Source organism: Rhinopithecus bieti, unplaced genomic scaffold, assembly GCF_001698545.2.
Source record: "Rhinopithecus bieti isolate Rb0 unplaced genomic scaffold, ASM169854v2 scaffold_4655, whole genome shotgun sequence".
Taxonomy (NCBI): Eukaryota; Metazoa; Chordata; class Mammalia; order Primates; family Cercopithecidae; genus Rhinopithecus; species Rhinopithecus bieti.
Genome location: NW_016804517.1, coordinates 1,440,089 through 1,465,134, shown reverse-complemented (window position 1 = coordinate 1,465,134; position 25,046 = coordinate 1,440,089). Strand labels below are relative to the sequence as shown.

The 25,046-nt window shown below is 38.7% G+C and overlaps 1 protein-coding gene across 1 annotated transcript in view; it reads right to left on the bottom strand.

The window, feature by feature from the left end:
- Positions 1-24,721, bottom strand: part of LOC108527538 (cGMP-dependent protein kinase 1-like) — a 93,791-nt gene extending 69,070 nt beyond the window's left edge. Inside the window, exon 1 of the mRNA XM_017868854.1 lies at positions 22,680-24,721. Within this exon, the coding sequence (XP_017724343.1) occupies positions 22,680-22,990 (311 nt within the window). The 5' untranslated portion in view covers positions 22,991-24,721. The remainder of the gene's footprint in view (positions 1-22,679) is intronic.
- Between the last annotated feature and the right edge of the window lie 325 nt (positions 24,722-25,046).

Here is a 25,046-nt window from a genome sequence, read left to right as displayed (position 1 = left end):
AAAAAAAAAAAAAAAAAAAAAAAAAAAAAAGGCTAACACATGCCCACATTTTCACACTTTCATCCTTCCACATATTCAGTGACCCGCCTTTATGAGGAATATCTCTACCAATTCACTTTGCTCCATTCCAGTCCACCTTGACACACCTGCTCTGGCCTGCTCTGCCACCCACAACCCAATCCACACTCTCTCCAATTCAGGACCTCTGGGACATGGGAAAGGTGAAGGAATAGGTAAATGAAAAACTCTCATACAGTTCCCAATTTAATCCTCCCAACTATGCTCTGATATCAGTACTACACATATTTGATAGATGTGAAGATGAGACTGAGGCACAGAGAAGTACCTTGTCCAGGAACTTACAACTAGAAAGTGGTAGAGCCTGAATTCAAACACAGCTGCGTGTCAAGGGCCATGCTCGTAACCACTATGCATACTACCTCTCCTAACAATCTCTCAGATACGTATTATTAGTGATATTTTAGAAAAAAAAAAAAAAAGAAACTAATGAAAGAGAGATTAATGATAATCCATCCATGCTCACATAGGAGCTAAGGGGCATAGTGAGAACTTCAACACAAGTGAGAGGACCCCCAAACCCATGATCTTTCTGTGATACTTCCCATGAAAAGAAGGTTGGCTTTTTTTCCAGTTAATTGGGGGTGGAGGAGATCCAGAAGAGCTAGCCCAAGACCTATCATTTCTCAAGAATCATGCCAGGATCCAAAAAAGAGTTAAAGCATTGAAAGTTGAGAGATAAAAATCTCTCTGGAAGAAGAAAATGGCCTCTGTCCATTCCTGCCTGTGGGCCATCCAGAAGGTTGAGTACAGAATTCAACTGAAGATCTATGTCTATCAGGAAGGTATTCTGCATTAAAAATTCCTGGGAGATGAGCTGTTCTGAAGGAGGGTGGGCACTGCAGTGCTTGCTGAAACTTTGGACAAAGAGAAAAACCCTACGGAAAGGAGGTAAGAAGATGGGAGTAACAGAAAGTGGGGCTGCTAATCAGTCTGTTAGCCACAAACGCTCTGATACTAGTACTAAGATGCAAACAAAAGGCAGGGTGTGGTGGCTCGCACCTATAATCCCAAGCACTTTGGGAAACCAAGGCGGATGAATTGCTTGAGCCCAGGAGTTTGAGACCAACCTTGGCGACATGGCGAAACCCCATCTCTACTAAAAAGACAAAAATTAGCCAGGTGTGGTGGCGTGCACCTGTAATCCCAGCTACTGGGGAGGCTGAGACAGGAGAATCACTTGAACCTGGGAGGTGGAGGTTGCAGTGAGCCAAGACCATGCCACTGCATCATTTCAGCCCTGGCTGACAACAGTAAGACTCTGTCAAAAAAAAAAAAAAAAAACACTTCAGGTTGCAGCCTGCATTGAGATGGCCAGCCAGCATTATATGTACCCATGGCAGTATCTGAGCCAACCAGAAAAGATACCAGGGAACAGACCACTAGGCTGAGACCTAACATTTGGGGAAGATCCACTGTAGGTATCAGAGGGACAGTTATGGAATCTGGGGTAGAGGGAACTAGATTTCCAAACAGGCTAATGCACTATTGACATTCTGGGACAGATAATTCTTTGTTATGAAAACTGTCCTGTGCATTGTAGGATACTTAGCAGCATCCCTGGCATCTACCCTCTTCTCAGTTGTGACAAGCAACATGCCTCCAAAACATTGCCAAATGCCCTTGGGAAGCAGTCTTTCCCAGTTGAAAGTCACTGGGCTAGCGGAATGAAGAGGAGGCCTAGCATCTGCTGAGTGCTTTCTATCTGTGAGGCATGGTCTAAGAGCTTTACACATATAATCTTGTGTAATTCTCCTAACAGAAATCTGGGACACCATTATTGTCTCTGTTTTACAGAAGGAGGACCTATGGCACAGAGCTGTTAAACAACTTACTTAAAGTAACACTGCATTAAATTGGTAGGCCTAAGATTCCAACTGGGAGGTGTACTTCCAGAGACCATGCTCTTACCTGGTATACTCTGCTGCCTCCCATTTTATAGATGAGAAATCCAAGGTGCAGAGAGGTGAAGGGCACAAGCACCGTCAAAACTCAAATTTGAATTCAGGTTTCTCTGACTCCAGAGCCCATACAATAAACCACCATGGTCTACTAACTATCAAGTTTCTGCAACCATGAGGCTAGTAGGAATGCCAACTGGGCTACTGACCTAAAAATTAAGTATCTAAACACAGGCTCAGTCTTTAGTTCATGGACAAGTGCAACATAAGAGTTAATTTCTACCTTCAATGACTAGACAAATGTGGGATGAGGAACCAAGAGCTCATTACACAGAATTCTGGATCGGTTTCAAAGCCCCATCTTCCCTTCTTTCACCTCCCTCCTCTTTCCCTTTCCTTCCAGTTCTATCCCTCTTGAACTGCTGTGCCTTAATTTTATCTACCATTTAAAAAAAACTTTACTAAATTTATTAAACAAAAAAGAGTTGCCTATTTCTAATTCTTATGTAATGATATCACAGACACAACTTTTATGGGAGCATATAACACATAAATTCAAGCACAAACAAAACATAAAAGCTCATGATTAAAAATGTTATATTTCTATCTCTGAAACAAGAGGTAAAAACAATACATCTAAAGTTTTCCAGATGCTTTTAGCCTACCCAAAGCCCTCAATTTATTTTTCCTGAATCATTTGCCTGCAATAAAATGAAGAATACTGTTTCTACCTTAAATGTGAATTTCACTAGGAGGCTTCAAACCCTTGATTTACAAAAATTTATTCTTACAAATCTCATTGGGAAGGTGTGTAAGCTGTAAAGTCCTCAAGCAGACAGTAAACTAATTTGTTTTGACTCAGAATGCAGTTCCCCAGTATTGAGTATCACACTGCGCCAATACTTGAGTTTGTCTAAAAGCAGCAAAGCCGGGCATGCGGTCTGACTGCTATCAAAGAATTCCCTTGAAATAGTGCTGAAAATAACTGCAATTGCTGTTAACTATAAGGTTTTCCTAAGTGAATAAGGTAAAAACAAGATTGGGGCTATTAATTTTAAATGAAATTGCTTACTTTACTCTTCAAGGCAACTAAGGAAACAGGGAATTACAATACACTCTAGCTGTGGCCAAGTAAATAAAGCCCTCCGCTCGTACCTGAGTTAAGTGTACATTACCAGTGTTTAGATATTTGATTACAAAACCATGGAGAGCCACACTGTTTGACCAAAACATTTTGGGAGTTCATATAGAAGAGAAAAACTTGAAGAAAACTGCCTTTACCTCTGCAACAACCATGATTTCTGAGAACAATAATTTAGAAGCATCCAGAAACTATAAGTCCGCATGGAAAATGAGAGGGTACAGAACCAGATATTCCAGATATTAAGAGACCTAGATTCTGAATGTGCCCCTTAGCAGTGATGTTACTATAGATCACAAACCCTCTAGATGTCTTTGTCATTAATTATATAATAAAAGGGATACACTTTGCAACTTTTATAGCCTTTTTTATCTGTAATGGGTGATTTTAAGGAACAGAGCTCTGTAGGGAAAACAGTAAGGAATGTGGATTCAGTCAGACCCAAGTTCAAATTCAGCTTTTATTTGTATACAGCGCTGTGACTTTGATCAAGTTACTTAATTTCCCTAAGCTTCAAGTGCCTCAAATGCTAATTGTGGACTAATGTAGCTTTTGAAGATGAAAAAAAACTCTGAAATATAAATGTTAGTTTTGCTTATAGACTGTAAGGTCTATAAACCCTTACACATAAAGCCAAAACCAAAACTCTAAACACCAAAGCTTTGTACATTTGCAGAAACTCACTTGTTCACAAAACCCAACCTAATTTGACCACAAGGGTTTCAGTAGCTTTTGTGTTTCCTATTTCGGTAAATATCCATATGTTTTGCTGAAGAAATGTAGGTATGTTTTTTATGGAGCGCAGTCCTAGACCCCCAGTGGGTGTTACAGAATCCATTCTACATGTATCTTTCATGATACCTTTCAAAAACCTGAAAGAAAAAAAAAAATCTGGATTCTAAAGCACACTGGGATCCAAAGGCTTCAGGTAAGAATTATGCATTTATGTTACAGATTTTAATTGTCTAGCATGTATTTTAATTTTTAAAATTTCTTATATTCATAGCTCAAAACCAAACATGACCCATTCAATAAGTAATCCATACAAAATGAAAACACAGAGAACACTGATATATTCTGTTTTGTTTCCTAATTGCTAACACTAAGATTTAATACTCTGTCTCAATTGTTATGTTCATTTATCTTCAAGTACAGACTCAGTGCAAAGAACTGTTAGAAGCTGAGAGCTACAAGAATAATAAAAGGGAAATATACATATATTTTTATATATATTATATATATTATATATCAAGCTATACACACACACACACACACACACACACACACACATATATATATATCAAGTCAAGTACTAGCAGAGTGCAAGGAGAGACAGCTCCTAACTATAAATCTCTGCTCCATTATTATTTTGGGCACTAGGATAAACTGCTTCCAATAGTGTTCATTATACAGTCTGCCACATTCAGCTCTAAATTCCCATCCTATATTATTCCAGGGGTTCTCTACTTTTAAGACACATCAGAATCACCTAGAGCAGTGGTTAAAATACAGATTGCTAGCCCTCGCCCGGAGTTTCTGATTCAAAGAGTTTGGAGAGATATCTCAGAATCTGCATTTCTAACAAGTTCCCAGGTGATGCTGAAGCTGTTAGTCCAGGGCTCATGCTTTGAGAACCACATGGTCTCTATATCTTTTAGGCATTGCTCACCATTCTGGACTCTGCAAACAAACAAAACACATAGAAATAGTATCAACCTGCACAACGATTTATAGTGTGTTTTCAAAATCCTGTTGCATCACATGCATTTTTATAAAATCCTCTAAATCCTTTATGTGTATACATATGTATACCTCTAATATTTTGAATTCCTAATTGCTTTGTACCTAGTTATTTATCCAAGCTGGTTCCCACCTACAAACATTGTTCACTATTACTTATTTAAATATAAAAACCTGTCACTGACTCTTAAATCTCAACTTACTGTAAACACATGGAACAGTTTATTGTCTATGAAATTCCTTTTATCAATATCCAGTAAATCCTCAAAGTAAGACTATTCTTTATTCTCTCACACTGAAACTTCATTTCTGGTACCTGCACAATAAGAAAACAAGCTAACAGTGCTACCTCATTTCACTGCTGAATAAGCAACAGATTTGGCAGCATCCCCAGTTGGCTCATAACCCAGAAGCCTTTGCACCAGGAAGGACTGATAGGCATCAGAGCAAAGGCTTCTGGGAAACACAGCCAGCCAGTTAGCAAGCCAGGATCCTTAGTGAGACAAAGTGGAGTCAGCTTCAGCCACCTAAATCAGCTATGACCCACTGGGGTTGGGACCACCGACATTAGAGACCATTTCATCTTCTTCATCTGCTTTCAGCCTCACTGGCACAAGAACCCATTAGAATTATTCCTTTAAAATCGTTTCTATTCAAAAGAGAGGTTTAATTGAAACCCTCCACTTTCTTCATGAAATCATCACCTCAGACACATCTAAAGAACTGAAACTTCTCCCTTTCTCTCTAAGCCTGTAAAGTCATTTTGTATTACATTTTTCTCATGTATGCTTCTCCATTCCTTTATTTCATGAATCAAATCTCTTTCCTCTCTGCCTCTCTCATTTCACAAATAGCTCCCTGATCAATTCTATATTCACCTCAGGGATCAGTGCTTATCTTTAACCTGTTGACTCTGTTCTTTTAATACTTCATGGTAGAATTTGCACAGGAAGTAAAAAAAGCAAGTTGGAAGGTAATTTCAAGGAAAAATCTTAGTGCTGAAGAAAATAGAAAGAACTGTAAAGCTGTAGAAAAGTATAAGCCATACAGTTTGCTTACCAGAGTACCTCAAGATTAATCATTCTTAGTATAGGCACAGGCAGCATCAGGTTATCTCGGCAAATTACTTAACTTTTCTGAGCTTGCTTTATTTTTGCTGTCCCTAAAATGAAGCAATTACTCCCTTTAATTCAGAACTTTTATGAAGATTAGAGGCAAAAGGTATATTAATCCTCAGTAGAATGCCTGAACACCATAAGTATTCTAAAAATGGCAACCTGCTACTACTGCTGTTGTTACTGCTAATCAGGTCATTAATACACTAATATACCTGATCTAGGTACAAAACTAAATACTTCAATCCTCCAGAAACAACAACAAAAACTAGGCCATGATTGAGCTTGTCTGACACTAATGACATTTAGTGTCCAATATAACAACAAATGCCCTGGGTCCAAATACAACCTTAGCATTCTAAACTTCATTGAATAAGCTATAAATTGTGTCACATAGTCATTCAAGTAAATTCATATTTGTAAAATAAAATGCTTATTTATATGAAAGGTACAGAAAAGGAAAATTTATAAATAAAGAAAGCAGATTAGTGGTTGCCAGGGCCTGGGGGCGGAGCAGCGACTGACTGCAATTGGGTTCTAGGAAATTTGGGAGGTAATTGAAATGTTCTAAAACTGGATTGTGGTGATGGTCATACAAGTCTATCAATGTAGTAAAAAACCTTGTATTTTACATGTATACAAGTAAATTTTATGGTATACAAATTATACTTCAATAAAGCTGTTACAAATAATCTTTCTTGTATTACATGACACATCTCAAAATAAACTACTGTTTTTGTTTTTATTCTGAAGCATTCCATTATCAGCTCATCATCATGACTGTCAAGAATATGTCCAAGACCATTAATGTATTCCTCTACAGGCAAGCAGGGCTGTTATCATTGCTTTTACCCACAATCATATTGTTTTTGAAAAGACATCTTGAGATGCAGTACCAAGGTCATTAACAGAAAGCATTTATAAGCTAAGATTATTATGTTCGACACATGATAGCTTCTTGGTCTGGACAGAAAACATTCAAGTTGGGAATGAATGGTTTTCAAATAGAAATCCATCACTAGTGAATGACTTCTATGCAAACATTTCAAGAAACAGAAAAGCTACTTTTCTTTAAATACTTTTGATGGACTGAAATCAAATCATTAAAGCAGTGGGTCTTTAAAACTTTCCTCCAGAGCAGCAATGCCATAGTCTACATATATAGTAGCTGCAAATGCTAAAATAAATGTTACGAACAACATTACTATAATTTCACATACATGTATCTGCATGGAATAACCACTAAATATTAATACTTCCTGTCTTTTAGAGCATAGACAGCTTTCCTTTGGGATAATACAATTATTTTCATGATTTTTTTTAGCATTGTTTAAATACATAGTGCTCAGTACAAACTTCATCAATCCATTCTTAAATTTTTGGTAGGCCTATAACTGCTCATTGAATACAATAAATAACATTATTATGGAACTTCACACTTGCCTATATTCAACCCTTCTTGCCCACAGTTATCCCACACAGAAATTGTGTAGGATCCTTTCTGTCACTCAATCTTCCTCTGAGTCATACTCAGTAAAGCCAAGCTGGGTTGTGCTGGGCTCTGCTCCAGGACCTTGTCATTACTGAACTTCTTTCCATCTCATGCTCTTCCATTTGGTTTAGATAAGTACACAGCACTTTAACAACGGAAAATGGTTTAACAAAACTAATAAAAATTATGATAGTAATGAGAACCTCAACAGTAACTGTTTATTTAGCCCCATACTATGTTTTGAGCACTGTGCTGAGGGATTCACAAGCATTATCTCTAATCATGATATATGTTATAATCCTCATTTATAGTAAGAACATGGAAGATTACACAGATTCAATATTACACACTTAGTTAGTAGTAAAGTAGCAATTAAATTAGAACCCATTCTCTTATCCATTGAATATGCCATGTTCTGAGCTTACCTACTGCAATTTCCATAAATGCATTGTTGAATCACAGAACTCAGTGGATTCTTCAGGTAATCTCCTGAGTACATTAATGCTCCACAGAGTGTGAAGAATGGGTTGAACTAGGTCTGATGACCTACTGAGTTTACAGTACATTTAAGAACTATTAGATTAAGGTTATATTACCTTACCTCTTTGATCGTTAATTTTCTCATCTGTACAACAGTGATGATCTGTCTTCCATTATGTATTCAGATATTGTGAGGCATAAATGAAATCATACACATATGTATTTTTCTAGCCAATTAATATGTTGCAAAATCTATAGCTGCATTGGTAAATAGGTCACCTGGAAGAATAACTTCAGATACTCACATAAGCATATGACTAGAGGAGGTAAAAAGTTTTTTATAGCATTAGGTGTTCCCAGTTTCCATCCTGAAGAGTTAAAATACAATATACAAGCAAATTCCACCTTTACATTTTTCCTGGGTTTATTTTGATTAATGTGGAGGCAAGCACTTAGTTAAAAAGTATTTCCTTATGAGATTAATGGTCTCTACCAACTCATAATTTTAAATCTTTAAGAATTTTGGGAGAGTAAAAATTATATCTAAATTTGAAAGGATTTTCTTAGTGCGTGTTCTGGCTGTGTCTGCAAAATAAAATTAGTAAGAATTTGAAAAGATTCTCTTCTATTTCCACTAATCTGATGCTTGTATTTATTAGCAATCAGTCTATCTTATTTTTAAGATTAACCAATTTATGAGATTTTATGCTGCAGAGTTTGGGATTACAAATTTATTAGTGTTGGAGAACAAGTGTGCTTCCTTGGAAAGGCATTACAAATCACAGATTATTCAAACTAGAAGGAACTTTTCATGACTGTAATCCTAAGTTGAAAAACGAAAATGCCTTCAGAGGGCAGGCCAGTAACATAAACAAGGGGTATAGGCTAGATGAAGACAGTATGGAGTGACAGTGGCCATCATGACCATTTGGAGCACAGGCAATCCACAAAGGCATCCCAAAGCATCCAAATGTAATACCAAACATGCTTGGAAATTCTACTGAGCTCAGTGACACAGGTTTCCAATGTTTAAAACTGGAAATTAAAAACTGAAGTATCTAAAGGCCAGAAACATGAAGTAGTTTTATCTTGTGCTTCACTTGACAATATACACATATATATATTAAGTAACTACTGTATGCCATCCCATTTCTGGGCTCCAAGGATGTAACATGGAGCAACAGAGAAATTGACTTTGTTTTCGTGTAACTTACCACTTTCTGGGGGAAGTAGTTGTTAACCAATAACAATCAAAATATAGAAATTCAAACTCTGATGGATATGGAAAAAATGTACACAGCACCACAAACCCAAACACTGAGAAGTGGAAGCACAATTCCAACCTAGGAATGCTGGGTCCAATCCATGTTAGAAGAAACAAGGGAGTGTCTTTTTTAGCATATTACCTACAACCACTAATTTTCACATATTCAATGCTATGGGAGTGAGAAGAAGACACATATACTATAGTCCTACCCTATATTAGTTCCTTAATAAATATTTGGTAAATGATGAACCAAAAAAAAAAAAAAAAAAACCTGAAAACCAATCCATAGAAACTTGTATTAATTGCTAGAATAAAGAATCAGAAAGCATTTGGTACACTTTCAAAAATTTTCTATTAAGAACATTAATATTTAAGGGAAAAGAGGGAAATAAGTCAGGAAGTAAACCATTGGAAAAATTGAGGGAATGTTTCTTCAAAATGGAAATTTGATTCAAGAGGAATAAGCAGATGCTACTTAAAATTTGAAACTAAAACAAACAAAATACACAAGTACAAGATGGGGAAAACTTTCTATGTATGAATCAGCTAGAAATGCTTTAGGTATATGTAGTTGTGTTTAATAAAAATTTGAATATAGAGGTTGGATACAGTGGATCATCCCCGTAATCCTAGCACTTTTGGAGGCCAAGGCTGGTGGATCATTTGAGCTCAGGGGTTCAAGACCAGCCTGAGTAACACAGTAAGACCTCATCTCTACAAAAACTACAAAAATTAGCCAGATGTGGTGCCATGCACCTGTAATTCCAGTTATTTGGGAGGCCGAGGCAGGAGGATCACTTGAGCCTGTGAGGCGGAGGTTGCAGTGAACCAAGATTGCACCACTGCACTCTACCCTGGGCACTAGAGTGAGACCATGTCTCAAAACAAAACAAAACCAAACAAAACAACAAATTAGAAGTGAATATAGTAGCAATACAGTATTATTGAAAGAACTATCATGATACTAAGGCACACTAGTCTCTAAAAGAGAATATACCCATGATCATCATGAGTATGGGTATACAGTACATTAAAAATTACCAAAGAGCTGTCTATATAAATGAAACAAAACTGCACAAGAGACTTCTGCTAAAAATGAGTTGATGAAACAAATAGCTAAACAACACAGCGTATAGAGAGTGAGCATGAGCTCTGGGCTTACATAACCCCGCATTGCAGCACTTCAGTCCATTGTTTTGTTTTGGACAAGTTGCCTAATTTCTCTGTGCTTCATTTTCTCCATATGAAAAATTGGGATGATAATAGTAGCTACTTTATCAGATTGCTATGAGAATTAAATGAGATCACATATATGGTATATAGTTAGACAAATAGTAGTTATCATTATAATCATCATCATCAATAATCCATCATTAAAGACAAGGCTAAAAAGTAACAATTACTATTTCCCTTTATCAAAGATTTCTTTGGAGAAGAAATTGTTTCTAGGTCCAGAAGAAAAATGAAGAAAAAAAAGTGAGCTTAGTTTGAGCAAGAGAAGTTATTAATATTATATTCTTCCTTTCATGATGATAAAGCAATGGATTGAACTACAAAAAGAAGTGTTGAAATCTATTAACGGAGTCAAGAAAGAGGGAAAAGCTGTCAGAGATGATTTAAAAACTCACTAGCAAGGGTTTGCTGAGATATTCTTTAATAACCTCTAAGACCATCTAGCAGAGAATCTCACTCTTGAAAAAACAAATAAATGTATACTTGAGCCATTTTCCATCCATCACCCTGACAGTAACCCTTAAGAATCCAGAAGATGGAGCACTGCTCTATTATGATAGATGACTTACATAGCACAGGACTTCAGTGGCAGCACCAAAAGATAAGACGAACCTCAGATGAGAAAGGGTCACTCGGGAAGAGTATCCTCCTCTTTGATGATCAGTGTTTTTGCTTTTACACTTCAGGATAAAGGAGCTAGTAATCTGTTTGTTCAACTTGATTCACCTGTCTGCACAACAAATTTGGTATATTCACTAAAATATTTCAATATTGGTTCTTCTGATCTCCATTTTCTAAGGGTGTGAGTTGCCTAAAACTATCGTGATTATATAATGAATAGAATATGAATTTTAATGGATACTTTTCAAATATCAGAATTTTCGGAAGCAAGTTATTTATAATTATTTAAAAACACTCAAACACCCAAAGACACGTATACATAATGCTTCTAAGTGCCTAAATTCTCTATTTCTGGAAGTTTCTTCTCCAATTATTGTTATCAGAAAGGACATGGGCTACACTCTTTTAGCTGTTATCTATCAGAAAGAAAATACTTTTATTAAGTTGAGCATTTCCCACCAAAAGCCAAACGGAACGGAAAATAACTATGTTAGTGCCTTAGGCAAACCAACAGAAAGGCAAAGGCTAGATAAATTCATGAAGTATGTAAAAGGTGTCAAGAAGTTAAAAAAGATAATTCATTCATGGTGAGCTTATTTTATTTATTTGCCACTCCTCTCCATGAGGACAGTTTCAAAGTAACATCTATTTATTTTTATGCCATTCAGTGCTACATAAACAGGGAATCACTTAATTCTCACTTAGTTCCTTTTTTTCCAGTAAGAGAATACATGTCTCCATACTAAGTAATGGTAAAACATCTGGAAAGCAGAATCAGGCAAGTTATAATTTTTCAAGTCATATTTTTCTTTTATGAAGAACAAAAAAATCTGAAGTAAAATTTTGAAGAAGAGAAAAATGACTTTTTCCTGACCAAGGCTAAAACTATTTTAAAATCATAGCATACTGTCTTTCACATTATTTCTAAAGCTTTTCAGATCTATAACAAGAAACACTGCTCATACAAGTGTATGATGGAGTTCACATTACATTTTTATAAAGCTAGGTATTAAATGAATGACTACAAACTTTGAGCAGTACTTTCATTTTGCACTGTACCATACACTATGGAGGAATAAGATTTTCCTCTAACATTCAGAACTGAAAAAAAGTTACATTAAGTACAATCCATTTGCTCAGAGAGGAACTCACTGAATTGATCTCCCAGCCAAAAAAAAAAAAAAAAAAAAAAAAAAAACACTGCTCTTACTTTTCTAAGTGTCTTTGGGCATACTTTTCTAAGCTTTGATATCCTCCAAAAGTTCCAGAATAAAAGAGTAGCAATTACTGAGAATGAAGACCATGATTCACATAAAGTTCTGTACTCAACAGTGCATGCAGTGTACACTCCACGGTTCATTCCAAGGCATATTTTCTTATTTCTCTCTGCCCACTGACATAATGAGTTGTCAACACAGGCTTAGCAAAATGGTACCTGTCACTTTCAGATGTTTAATATTTCTCTATGAAGGATATGGTGACACTCTGTCAAACCAGCACAAATCTAATCTAAGGCTATCTTCTCTGACTCACTTTAATACAAAACGTGTTACTTAGTCACCAGTGATTTAGGTAAGGTGGGTATTAGGAAGATGGAAATGTGGAGCTGTGCTTCCTTTTACAGCATGTTTGCCAGCCACCTGCAGGCATAGTAGCTTATGACCAACCCACCCTATCTTCCATCTGTGGCAATAACTCCAGAGGAACAAAACTTAGATTTTGCATTTTTCTTTTTTGTCCTGACCATATTTTCTTCTTTCTTTTCAGTCCAGACTTAGAAGTATTGTCAAAACCATAATTTACTGATAAAACTGGACCATTAAGATGATGTACAGTATACCCAGAAGATACGTTTTTTCCTCACATTATCTCCTTATTCCTTGGTCAAGATCTGGTGAAAGCTTGATATCACCATAATACAATTGTTTCCGAAAATAGTCCAAGTATTTTGCTTAACTAGAGTGTATTTGTCATCACTGACATTCAATCCAATTAACCAAATTAAACTGACTGGCTGATACTATAATTACTTCATGTTCAAAGAAGTACAATGTTACTTAACAGTAGGTAGAGTCTAAAAGTGAGAAAATGAAACTAAATATTACAAGGTCAATAACATTAGATCTGTTTCGATGTATATTATAATCCCATAAAAATAATGTAAACTATTTACTTATGCTTTGGCTGGGCATAAAGCATAAGTAAATACCTTACATTATTTTCTCTCCACCTCTATGTAGAAGTGAATTAAATTACATCTATCTTAAAGCAAATCTGTTGAAGTTTAATTTACATTTATGATCTTTAGAAAGGCAAAAGTAATTAACATTATTTTATTTTTGATTCAGGTGAAAGTAGTATATTTTGGTAGTAAATTGTCACTAATTTCTTCTTTTTATATGAACTCCCATCCTTTCATAGGCTGGAATAAAAGACTGCAAAGACACAGATATTTTCCCAGTGTCCTACCACCAACTTCTGCCCATCATTGTGCTTCTAACCACTAAGTCATAATAATTAAACACATGCTTTTGGTCATGTTTTTCATTGTTTCTAATTCCTCTTATCCCTCCCCAATTACGTGCAATAACCAAATGCACTCCTTGAAGCTGGATTCATAATGAAAGTGTTTACTTTACTTATGATTAACTTCCCTGCATAATTAATGTCACCAATCCTCTGGGCAGCCTTATTACATCTATTCTGTTTTAACATACTATCTGTCAGCTGAATACATTTTCATATTTTAGGAGTGGGGAAAAGACAGAAAAGCTCCTTGCTGACTCCGAATCTAAGATTATTTTTATCAAAAAGTATTTGCAATCATATTAGCTATTTTCATTGCTTATATAAAGTGCTATATTAGCTGATCCTCAACTGAGAAGATAATGATTAAATTACAAATATAATCAGGCTCCTATCAGAAACCACTGGCAACACCTTGAGGAGTTTGTAACAAGGATCTAAGGGAACAGAGGGCAGGAAAGACACGCAAAGCTGGCAACAGGGGCAGCAGTGAGATCTGACCACAGGGTTCAGGAATTCTCATTTCCCCTGGAAGTCTTCATGAAGGACACACCAAGATCTTTTATTGCAGGTGTCATCTCAGACCTCTCATCTGCCAGCAATGCCCAGATCTGTCCACTTAAACCAAGCCACTTGGAAAGGGGGTTGAAAGGTTGATGTGCTAGTTCTGCTTTCTCTGAAGTCTCCTCAGAAAGTACTCCTCAGCCTGAGCTCATGCTGTTTGCCTTAAAAGGATAAAATATCTGTAGGAAAAAAAAAAAAAAAAAAACTGTAGCTGGCTGCAGAGACATCACATACCAGAAGGAGAGACGCTACAAGCCCAGGATTGCTCTTCCAAGAGGCGCTCTTCATTGTTTCACCTTCAACTTAGCATTGGATAGCAGGAGCTGGGACCCAAAGAAACTATCTGGTTACAGAGGCAGCTGCCCTCAGCGAGAATTAAAAAACAAACAGACAAACAAACAAACAAACAAAAACTTCGGACGAAGGCTGATCCTAGTGTGTGTCACATTTGAACATTGGCCAGGAACCCGGCTGGCAGGAAAGGGGAAACATATTTACCCATTGAACAGAGCTGCTGCCACTTTTGTGTGCCCCAGGTCCTTAACAGGTAACCTCAGAGATTAAAGTGACACTGACAGATTCAGACGCCAGGGGGATTGCAGAGCTGAAGCTGCCTGGCTCCACTGCAAGCCAGGGATTTGGGTTGCTCAAAAAGAAACGAGAAGGGTGCTTTCCCAAAGAACAGGAATTCAAGTAGTCTGTAACAACCAACATTGAATGGGTCACAGCAGAGGTTCTCAACCCTGGCTGAATATTATATTCACTTTGGGAGTGCAGATAATATACCTATACCTCAGGTCTACCCCAGAGCAATTAAATCATAGTCTCTGGAGGTGGTGCCCAGCAAATATATGTTTTAAAGCTCCCTAGGTGATTGTAACATACAGCTATGTTTGAGAACCAATGGGCTAGGAAAGGAAATGATCACTTATTTAGGAAAATAAACAAGAAGGCATCAACTAAACTGTCTACATGTATAATTTGGCAAAAAATCCAGCTATGCTTTTGCAGGCCCCTAGTGCTTAAAGGTTTTAGCCAATAGAGACATTCAACTCTTTAGATGAACGTTTTATCCTGGTCTTTTGTTTAATATCACACACAAACGTACACACACCATACAAAGACACACACACACACACACACACACACACACACACCCCTTGTCATCTTCCTATCAGAGTGGTTCTCAAATTTTGCTGCACTTTAAAGTTACCTGGAGACTCATTAAAAATTACTGATATGTAGCTTCCAACCCCCAGACATTCTGATTTTAATTGGTTTGTGGTACAAACTAGGAATTGGATTTTTATGTTCCCCAGGTGATTCTAATGTGCAGGAAAGTTTGGGAACTGCCATCCTACATTATTTCTTCCACTATTCCCAGTGTCATTCTGCTTCCTATTTAACTATTGGTGAACAGATACACCCCAGAGAACAACCTATATGTTATTCATAAAGTTTTCCTGCAACTACCTAATCCCCATGGCCCTTTGGACAGTAAGACAGCCTAGCAGCTAAGGAGAAAAGCTCTGGAGCTCAAATGCAGGATCAACCTTGTGTGACTGGGCAAGTTGCTTCACCTCTTTGCGCCCCAGAGTTCTTTTTATCATGCTGTGAAATGGGGATAATCTGGAATCTTCCTCACAGGGTTGTGTGCATCCTAAAAAATAGATGATCAGGCTGGGTGCGGTGGCTTACATATGTATTCCCAGCACTTTCTTTGGAGGCCCAGATGCTGGAGAATCATTTGAGGACAGAAGTTCAAGACCAGGCTGTGCAACCGAGACCCTGTCTCCATAGAAAATTTTAAAAATTATCCAGGTGTGGTGTTATGTGCCTATAATCTTAGCTACTCTGGAGGCTGAGGTGAGAGGATCACTTGAGCCCAGGAGTTTGAAGCTGCAGTGAGCCACTGTTGTGTCACTGCACTCCAGCCTAGACAGTAAGACAAAGAACCTGTCTCAATCAATCAATCAATCAATGAAAGAGGCAATCTATATAAAGCACAAGAGCAGTGCCTGGCACAGAGTTAGTGCTCCATAAATGTTACCCAATCTGATGATGATGAGTAGTGTGATTCTTGACCCTTTGTATCCAGAAACAGGAAGCACTGAGTTGTTGCCCTTATTCTTGTCCTCTGCACTGTGGGCTGCACAAATACCACCAAGTCCTCACTGATGTCAGATTAAGGAGTATTTCAAAGGTACAATACAATGCATTCAAAACAAGCACTGGTCTAAAGGGAAACTATCTTCAGTATAGCTCCCTAAGAAGACAAGCCTTCGATATACTCCAATTTGCATGTCTCTTCTCTATGGCAGTCTTCATCCATAAAGTACCATCTTACTTGCAAGTTCTTTTTCAGTCTTGTCACCTGTTTACCTGCACACAAAGCCTATCACTATTTTCCAGCTTCCTTGCAAATATGGCATAGCTTTACCAATACCCATCTCGTTTTGCCCTTTCTTGTCCCCTCAATATGCATTTCTTCTTCTCACTCTACTCTCCAGCTTTTTTCATTGCTTATAAAATTCACGCTTAAAATACAGGCAGCCTCTAGAAGCTGAAAAGAAACAAGGTATGGAGTCTCCTCTAGAGCCCCCAGAAGGAATGCTTATATGAATTTTATAAGCAATAAAAAAAGCTGGAGAGTAGTATGCTTATAAAATCCATTCAGAAATAAGACACTTTTGAGAGTGTACTATTAGTTACATCTTGCATTAAACGTCTGTTTTGTGTAGCTGAAGTTTTGTGCTATTGTTTATATTTACATGACAGTTTTGGAGGGAGAACATTCCTCTGCTCTTACGAACAAAATTATACTTACAGAGTTCAAACAGGTTGCACGCACTGAACTTCTCAGCAAATAAATGTTAAGGAGATGCTGAGGAACACAGTCGTTACAGAAGATGGTGAGAGGGAAGTAGAACCGGTGTCAGAACTGAGTGCGAGGAAGCAGAGAAGGGCTGTCGGGGAAGGGGTGGCAAACAATACCAGCTCAACAATTCAGATTAGGATTCAAAATGCCAAGGATGTGATTGCATAATAAGCTGTTGAGCATACTGGTAAATGCTGCTCTCAGCATGTGCTTATTTATCACATTGTCTTACATTCTCTGAGTTTGAAAGGTTCAAGTTAGAGGATCTGGAATGCTAGCAACAGACCCAGTCTCTTGGGATGGACAGCAACACCTATGGTAGAGATGGCATAAAGAGCAGCATCCTGGAGTTCGAATATGGTTGCTAGGATACCATGGAGACCCTCCACTGCTAGGCAGACAGAAAAAAAAAAATGTGTCCATATGCCTTATAACCTGCAAACAGCAACAATAGAAACATCATCTGTGTTCTTCTACCCTTTCCCATTAGGAATCCAAAGAACAAGTATCAGGAGCTTGGAAATGTGGCCCAGTAGAGCAAGGAGGCTGGTCATTTATATTCTCAGGCAGTTTCTAGAGCCATTCTATTTAAGGGCTTACCAGTATCTTCATTATAAGATCCATTTTGGGGGCATGCAACTTGAGTGTGCTTCAAAATGCCCTAATAGGGTTTTAGCCCCCTGGTCTCATACATTTTTATAAATGCTTCCAGGACTTCAATTCTATTGCATAAACTATAATGTCAAATTAGCAAACAACCTTATATTGGAAACTCTATTAGAATAACATTAGGTTGGAATTTAACTCCTCCACAAAAACAAGAAAGATGACTTTCAAAAAAACAACTTCAGGTTCAATTCTCATGATGTTCAGTTTGCCTAGGTATGTGAGGAATCTGCAGTGCTAGTCTGTGGCATGAAATTCGATTATTTTCAATGGGAACATTTGGAAGTGAGTGGAAAAAGGAACTTGGAACTTCGTTTCTTTAAGACTTCTAATCATCTGCTGTTTGCTTAAATTAACTTCTCTTACCTAGTTGGTATAGTTATAACTATCAACAGGACTGTGATGGTGGGGGTTAGAAAGCTGAACTGATATTCTGGCTTTCAGAACTGTATTAGTGGGTAACTATTAGTCCTTGGTGTAAAACATACACACACACACACACACACACACACACACACACACACACACACGCACACACACACACACAAATGAGCCTTAGCTATTCTAAAACCCAGAAGAATGCCCTCTCACCTACTTTATCAAATCATAGAAACTGAGATTCTCATTCTCACTGGCCTAAACTTGCTTTTCCACAGTTCCCACTACAGTACTTTAGCACAGCCACCAGTTGCTGCCAATTCCCAGAGAGGCCCTGCTTTCTTTTTCTGTCCTGTCACTTTGCTAATGGCTTGTAATATGTTTCCCCAATCCCTATCTCTATCCCTCCCTCTTTCCTCTCATTTCCACTCACCTAAATCACAGCCATTTAACCCTTCTACTTCCACATGAGTTTCTGACACCATAAAACTAAACAGGCTTGATTGTATTTTGCCAACTGTCTTAGTTATCTCTCCTGTGACTTCCCTTACTCTATCTACTTTCTAGAATATTTACTTGTGCAGTATTGTTAACCCCTTGTTCACTCCTGGATGGTAGGACCTATGTAGCTCTTACCTCTAATGCCTTACAATATTTGGCACATCACAGGCAATCCCATAGAAGTATTGAACTGAGCTGCAGGGCACTTTTGGAATTAAATTTCTACCTTTCAAGACATAGTATGTTTTTATATTATGCCATCTATTATCGCACTAGCATTCTAGAATTCTCTCAACTTCCAACAGAATTTAATATACAGTTTTTAGGAACATTTTGTTTTCTTGAGATATATTAGTATAAAGTCTAAAAGATCAAATAATCTCTTAAAATTAATGCCTCCCTAAAATAAAATAAATATTTTATCCTCAACTCCTCCAAAGTACTTCAGGTGTGGTGGCTCACACCTGTAATCTCAGCACTTTGGGAGGAGCAGGTGGGCTGATAACCTGAGTTCAGGAGTTCAAGACCAGCCTGGCCAAAATGGTGAAACCCCATCTCTACTAAAACAAACAAACAAACAAACAAAAAAATACAAAATTAGCCAGGCATGGTGGCATGTGCCTGTAATCCCAGCCACTCAGGAGGCTGAGGTGGGAGAGCTGCTTGAACCGGGAGGTGGAGGTTGCAGTGAGCTGAGATTGTGCCACTGCACTCCAGCCTGGGTGACAGAGTGAGACTCCGGATCAACAACAACAACAAAGAAAAAAAAAAGGAAACAAACTAAAACATGTCACAATTCTCTGAAATTCAGCTACCTCTGGAGTGAAAGCAACAGCTTACAAAAATACAAAGAAACTAACAACTTTTAGGAACTCAAGTCTATGTAATCCAACTGAAATGACTGAAACCCTGTGACATTAAAATGGAAAGGATTTGGGAATATTTTCAAAAGATAAGGGGTTTAGATCAAAATTTCAGAGACTGTTCTAACATGATATGGAATCAATTTCAGGAATGAAACTTCATGAAATAAAATTACTTAAGTCCATAAGAACTAGTCTATATAGGCAATCAACAGGCTATCTGATCTCACATAATGAATGCTTAGGTTTTGTTTTTTCATTTTAAGGGTTTGTTTGCTCAATTTATTTCCAAATAGAGTTTAGTAGTTTTACATTCTCAAGGAGTTATTTGGTAGCAGTGGAATATAGATTCCAATTTGCTACATCAATTCTTTGCTTCACATGAGTACTGTATACAGATTGTGAAAGAGATCAATAAAAACACTCCTCCTACCTCATAGTTATAGTAGGAGTGTCCTGTCTGTGTGCTGGAATCTGACAGAACCTTCCCTCCAATTCCCACATTACAGGAAAATTCCAAACCAAAATGTTAAGATGATTCAAGTTATTAAGTTAATTTATATTTTACACTATTTTAAATGACCAAATTTACCAAGAAAACAGAACTAAAAAAAAAAAAAAATTATAATCCTCAGAAGGCAACCTCAGTAAGCAAAAACTAAACAGATATATTTGCATATATTAGATAAATGAACAGAACATTAGTGGGGCAGTTACCTACATCTAAAAAAAAAAAAAACAGAATCAAAAACTAGCATGAATGTGAGCTGAAAATTAATGTGTCTATTTAGATACCTTCATTTTAACTTGAACTCACAATAATCTATATGTGTGTTTAAGAAAGATGGCTACATTTAAGATGTAGTAAAGATGAAATATAAAGACACAAACACTTGTTGCCAGTAAGTCTGTGTAATCAAATTATTCATAGTGAAATACATTGAAATGCAAACAAGTCTTCTTTGGTTTGGCAGGTTTTCTTAACTCTTTGTGGAGCTACCTTGTACAACCATTCAAATAACATAAGATTTATTCATTTTGAATACAATGTACTTCTATTTTCCCTAAGAAAGGTACACTTTCTACTACTGAAGCCAATTTTTTTTCTAGTTTTCTTTATGTAAGTGTGAAAAAAGAACAGATGTTTTTTCCAAAATTATTTAAGCTTGGAAGGCATTCTATCATTTTCCTCAATAAAATACTTCAGAGTCACCCAAAACATCACGGCAATATCTTAAGAGCTGAGTCCTTTAAAATACAAGTTATTAGCAAGAAATCAGTGTCAGGACACACAGCATTGTTTGATAGATAAAATGTGTAATATAATGGGAGGCTGTAAATCATTTGCCACACTAGCTTTATTTTCCACTCTGGACCTTTTCTGTTTGTTAGTTTTTCAATCTAGTTATTCTACAAGTCATGTACAAAGAGGCTTTTAAACTTATCACATTGTATAGTTCATTCCCTACTGCCTAGAATCTTGTAAATCTCTGATGGAATGTTTAACTGGAGTTATCAGCTGGCTTGAACATGCTTCACAATGAAACCTATTAAAATGGTCTTTTTGTAAAAGCAGAGTTTGCTCTGTGTCACTCAAAAGTCCTGCAGATACGAAAATGAGATCCTATGGAATGTTTAAAGATGCAGAGAGCTGTCTTTGAGTTATTTTTTCATTATGCACAACTTGACCCAGGAGAGATGGTCCTGTACCTCGTTAGCTAAAACAGTCAGGCATGTCAGGACTGCAAATTAATTTACCAGAGAAAGCTGAAGTTTATTCAGATCACTCAGGGTTTTAAGGCAGACCTAAGTCTGCTGAACTATTAGGGCAATTTGGTGAGGTCGGAATCTCAGAAATGTTTATCCTTATTGTCTCTTTCCGCCTCCCTCGCAGAATACAAACTCCTCCCTAAACTAAACCTGCATGAACAGTAAATGTTCCATGGGAATCAACATGTATAGGTATAACTCTAAGTTTTCAAAAGTAACGATTGGTACACACTGTGATTCCCCCCAAAAAATATCCAATAAATACAAATAGAGATAATCGAGTATTTACTTTCTCCTTATATTAACTTGTTGTGTTTATGAAGTGGAGGGTTTCGATGGATCTTGCATTATTATGTAACACGTGCCATCCAGCCAATGTGATGTCGTTAGTAGTAGAGTAAGCAGTAACATCCTTGGTTTTATCAATTATGTTATTATCTATTAATTTAAAATGCCATTCTTTTGGGTGCTCTCCCACATTCTCTGTTAACCTCATGTTCCTGTAGCTTTACTCTCTATACGAACTCTGAGTTGAGTGTTGTATAACAAGTTTCATTAAATTTTTTCCATCCAAGTTATGAAGCCCACTAACATCAGAATTGCACAGTTCTCTAAAAGGCTAGAACAATGCCACAGTGGTTGCATTAGAAGCCAAGAGTAAGGCAAACAATGGATCCACGTTTTAAATAAGGTAAGTGTGCTTATCTGTATCTAAGCCTGGAAACAAGCAACCACGTCTTGGGAGATGGAGATGCTCCATTAGTAACATTATGCACGTTCCTTAAGGAAAACAAGCAATCTTCTTCCTCATATGTTATGAAAAAATATTTCTTCAAAATCAACAGACTAGTCTTCCATTTATGGATTGTAAATGTCATCCAATTCAGGAAATCAAAAATTCTTCCTTTTTCTATGCGTATTTGCTTATGTTTCACACTTTGATGATGACAAGCACGTCAGGTTTGAAGGGTACCAGCGTGAAGCGCCAGCAGGTAGAGAAATCTGGGAGAGCCACAAAAGCATAGAAAGTATGGGTGATATCAGACGCATTTCATTTCAAGTCTGATGAGCCTGCATTTAGGATTTTCCAGCTGGGCTGGTTTGCCAGGGCTTTTGGGAGACAGGGGGGCTTTTTATTTCTTCTCTCACACTCACACACACGGTCGGACACACACCTGGGACGCGTTCAAACTCTATGTACACTAGGTGGCTTATACGAATGTATATGTATATTTAAAAATAATACCTTGACATCTGACAAAGACACCAAGGCAACGTATGTGCAGTGAGTCTGGCTCTGAGAAACGTGCACAGCCCCGCAAGAAGTGCCCGTTAAAATGAAACATTTCTGAGGATGAGGACAGACATGGCAAGCGGGAGGGGCGGGGGCCGACAGACAATACAGAGACCCGCAGCTCCCCACCGCCAGGGCGCCACATGGACCCAGCGCGTCACCCCTGCTTACTGTGGGCTCTTGGGGTAGAAGGGCAGGGTCACATGGCTGAGATCCTGGATGTCGAAGGCGGTGGGCTCGGCGGAGATCGCCTGCCGCTTGGTGCGCGGCTCGCCCTGCAAGGTGCTCGCGCTCTGCTTCTGCGCCTGCTGGGTGGCTGGTCGGATCACCGAGCGGTACTTGTCCAGCTCGTTCTGCAGCTTCTGGATCAGTTCGTCCTTCTGATCCAACTCCAGCTCCAGCTCGTCGATGAGAGCATCCCGCTGCCTCAGCTCCTCGATCTTCTCCTGGAGCGCGTACTGTAAATCCCGCAAGGTGCCCATGCTCCTCCGGGCTGCCGGGGGCTCCTTCCTGCCGCTGCTCCGCGTCTTGGGGCTTCCTCCCCTCTCCGATCAACTTTCCCCAAAGTCGCCGCTGCCTCCCGAGTGCCAAAGCTTCCTACTTGAGACCAAAGCCAGCCCTGGCTTCTGAGCATGCCCAGTCCGCCGGCTTCAGCCACCCAGAGTTTCAGTGCAGATTCCACTTCTCTGGGCTGGCTGTGAGGCTCAGAGTGGGGAGAGCAAACCAGCAGGTCCAACCCGGGATTAAACCTGAGACGCGTTGGGCGCCGCGGCACGGGGTAGAAGAGCCGGGAGGCGCGGTGGCTGGGGAGCGGGAAGAAGGGACGTGAATGGGGGCTCTGAGGCAGCGGCTGAGCTCTCAGGGTCCCTCGCGCCGGGCGCCCAAGGAAGCTTGCGGGGCGTGCGGGGAGCCTGATAAGCCTCCGAGGCGCGCCGGGGGTGTGCGGGCGGAGCGAGGAGGGAGCTCTACTTCGGGGGTGGGGAGGTGGGAGGGAGGGGACAGGGAGGACCCCGGGCAAACTCCGGAGGCCTCAGCTGACTCCAGAGCCGACCAGCCTGGAGAATGTTGGGCTACGATCCTAGCGACGTACGAGGCATAGGGGACTCTGTATCATCCAAGCTCTGAGTTCTGGAGGTATTTTGACGGCCGGCCTCACTAAAGAAAGCTCCCGAGCGGTGTGGCCGAGCTGTCGCTTCTCCCACACCACCTTTTCCACCCGGAGCGCCTCACACAGGTGGCTAATGCTTGCGAAGAAACTTGCCTTTCAGGAGCTGCGAGGGAGTCGGCGCCCGCGAGGAATTTCCCCTTTCAGCCTACTACCTTTGGGAAAGCGTTGTGGGGTAGGGGGTGGGGGTTCTGATTTTACCCCCCCGAGGCGTTGCTACTCTTTACCTGCTCCAGATAGTTACTCTCCTTTCTGCCCCTTCCAAACTCTGATCAGGGAACTCTTTTAGGGCAAAAGCCAAAAACGGATTTGGGCCCTAGCAGGCCATTCAGCTTCCCCATGAGCCCTCCGCCTTGAGCTGGTGCCTGGGAATAGTTCTCTGATGGGCCTTTCTTCTTACATTTGCTGAATTTGGCGGGGAGAGGGTGGGGGGTTAAAATCATTCCTGAGCTCCAAAAAGTTCATCTTGAAACTGAACCATACCTTTAAAAATATTACTTTCCTCACAATCAAGCTGTTAGGAATGTGTATTTCCACTTGAATGGCCAGGAAGACATCCTGACACAAACTTTGAAGAAGAGGGAAAATCGTGAAGGAGCCAGGGAGACTACTCCGGCTGCAGTGAATTATACACTATACTGCAGTCACCCCCACCTCTACCCGCTCCCATCCCCATCCCTGCCCACTCAATATTCCCCAAAATGATCACAATTAGGTAACATCCTTTCTATCCAAGTGTTACTCTCCCATCATGGGAACACATGTATAGAATCTTTAAATATCTGCCTAATATGTACCTAAATTCCTAATATTTGCTTAAGACTTTAACAACTCATCCAATTTTATAGCATCTTTATTGGCAGACTTTTGACCACTATTCTTGGGCACTCAATATTATAATCTTCAATGCTCTATTTGGTCATTCCTTAACACTAAAACAAAGTGGATAGAAAATAAAATTGAATTGCAATGCAATTCTAAAGTTAACAAAGAATAGTATCAAAATAACTTGCACACGGTTGCTTTTGAATACACAACTTTTTGTATTTAAGCTAGAGACAGAGGAAGGGAGGAAAGGAGGGAGGGAGGTCAAGGTATGTTAACAAGCTTGTTCATTTAAAGTGTGGTTGTTTGTAATTACCGGACTAAATGACAAAAGATACGCAGTCCTAAATATTCTTTTATGTAGATGATTATCTAATAAATTCTCTCAATGCAGATTACACAAGACACTTCATTTTTCTGCTTTCCAACACAGACTTTCAGAAGTACATTTAGTTCTAAATGTGATACATAAAATGGATCATTCTCAAAACATTTTCTTTTGCAATGAAGAAATGAGCAACTTACAAATATTGAAAATAATAATAGCT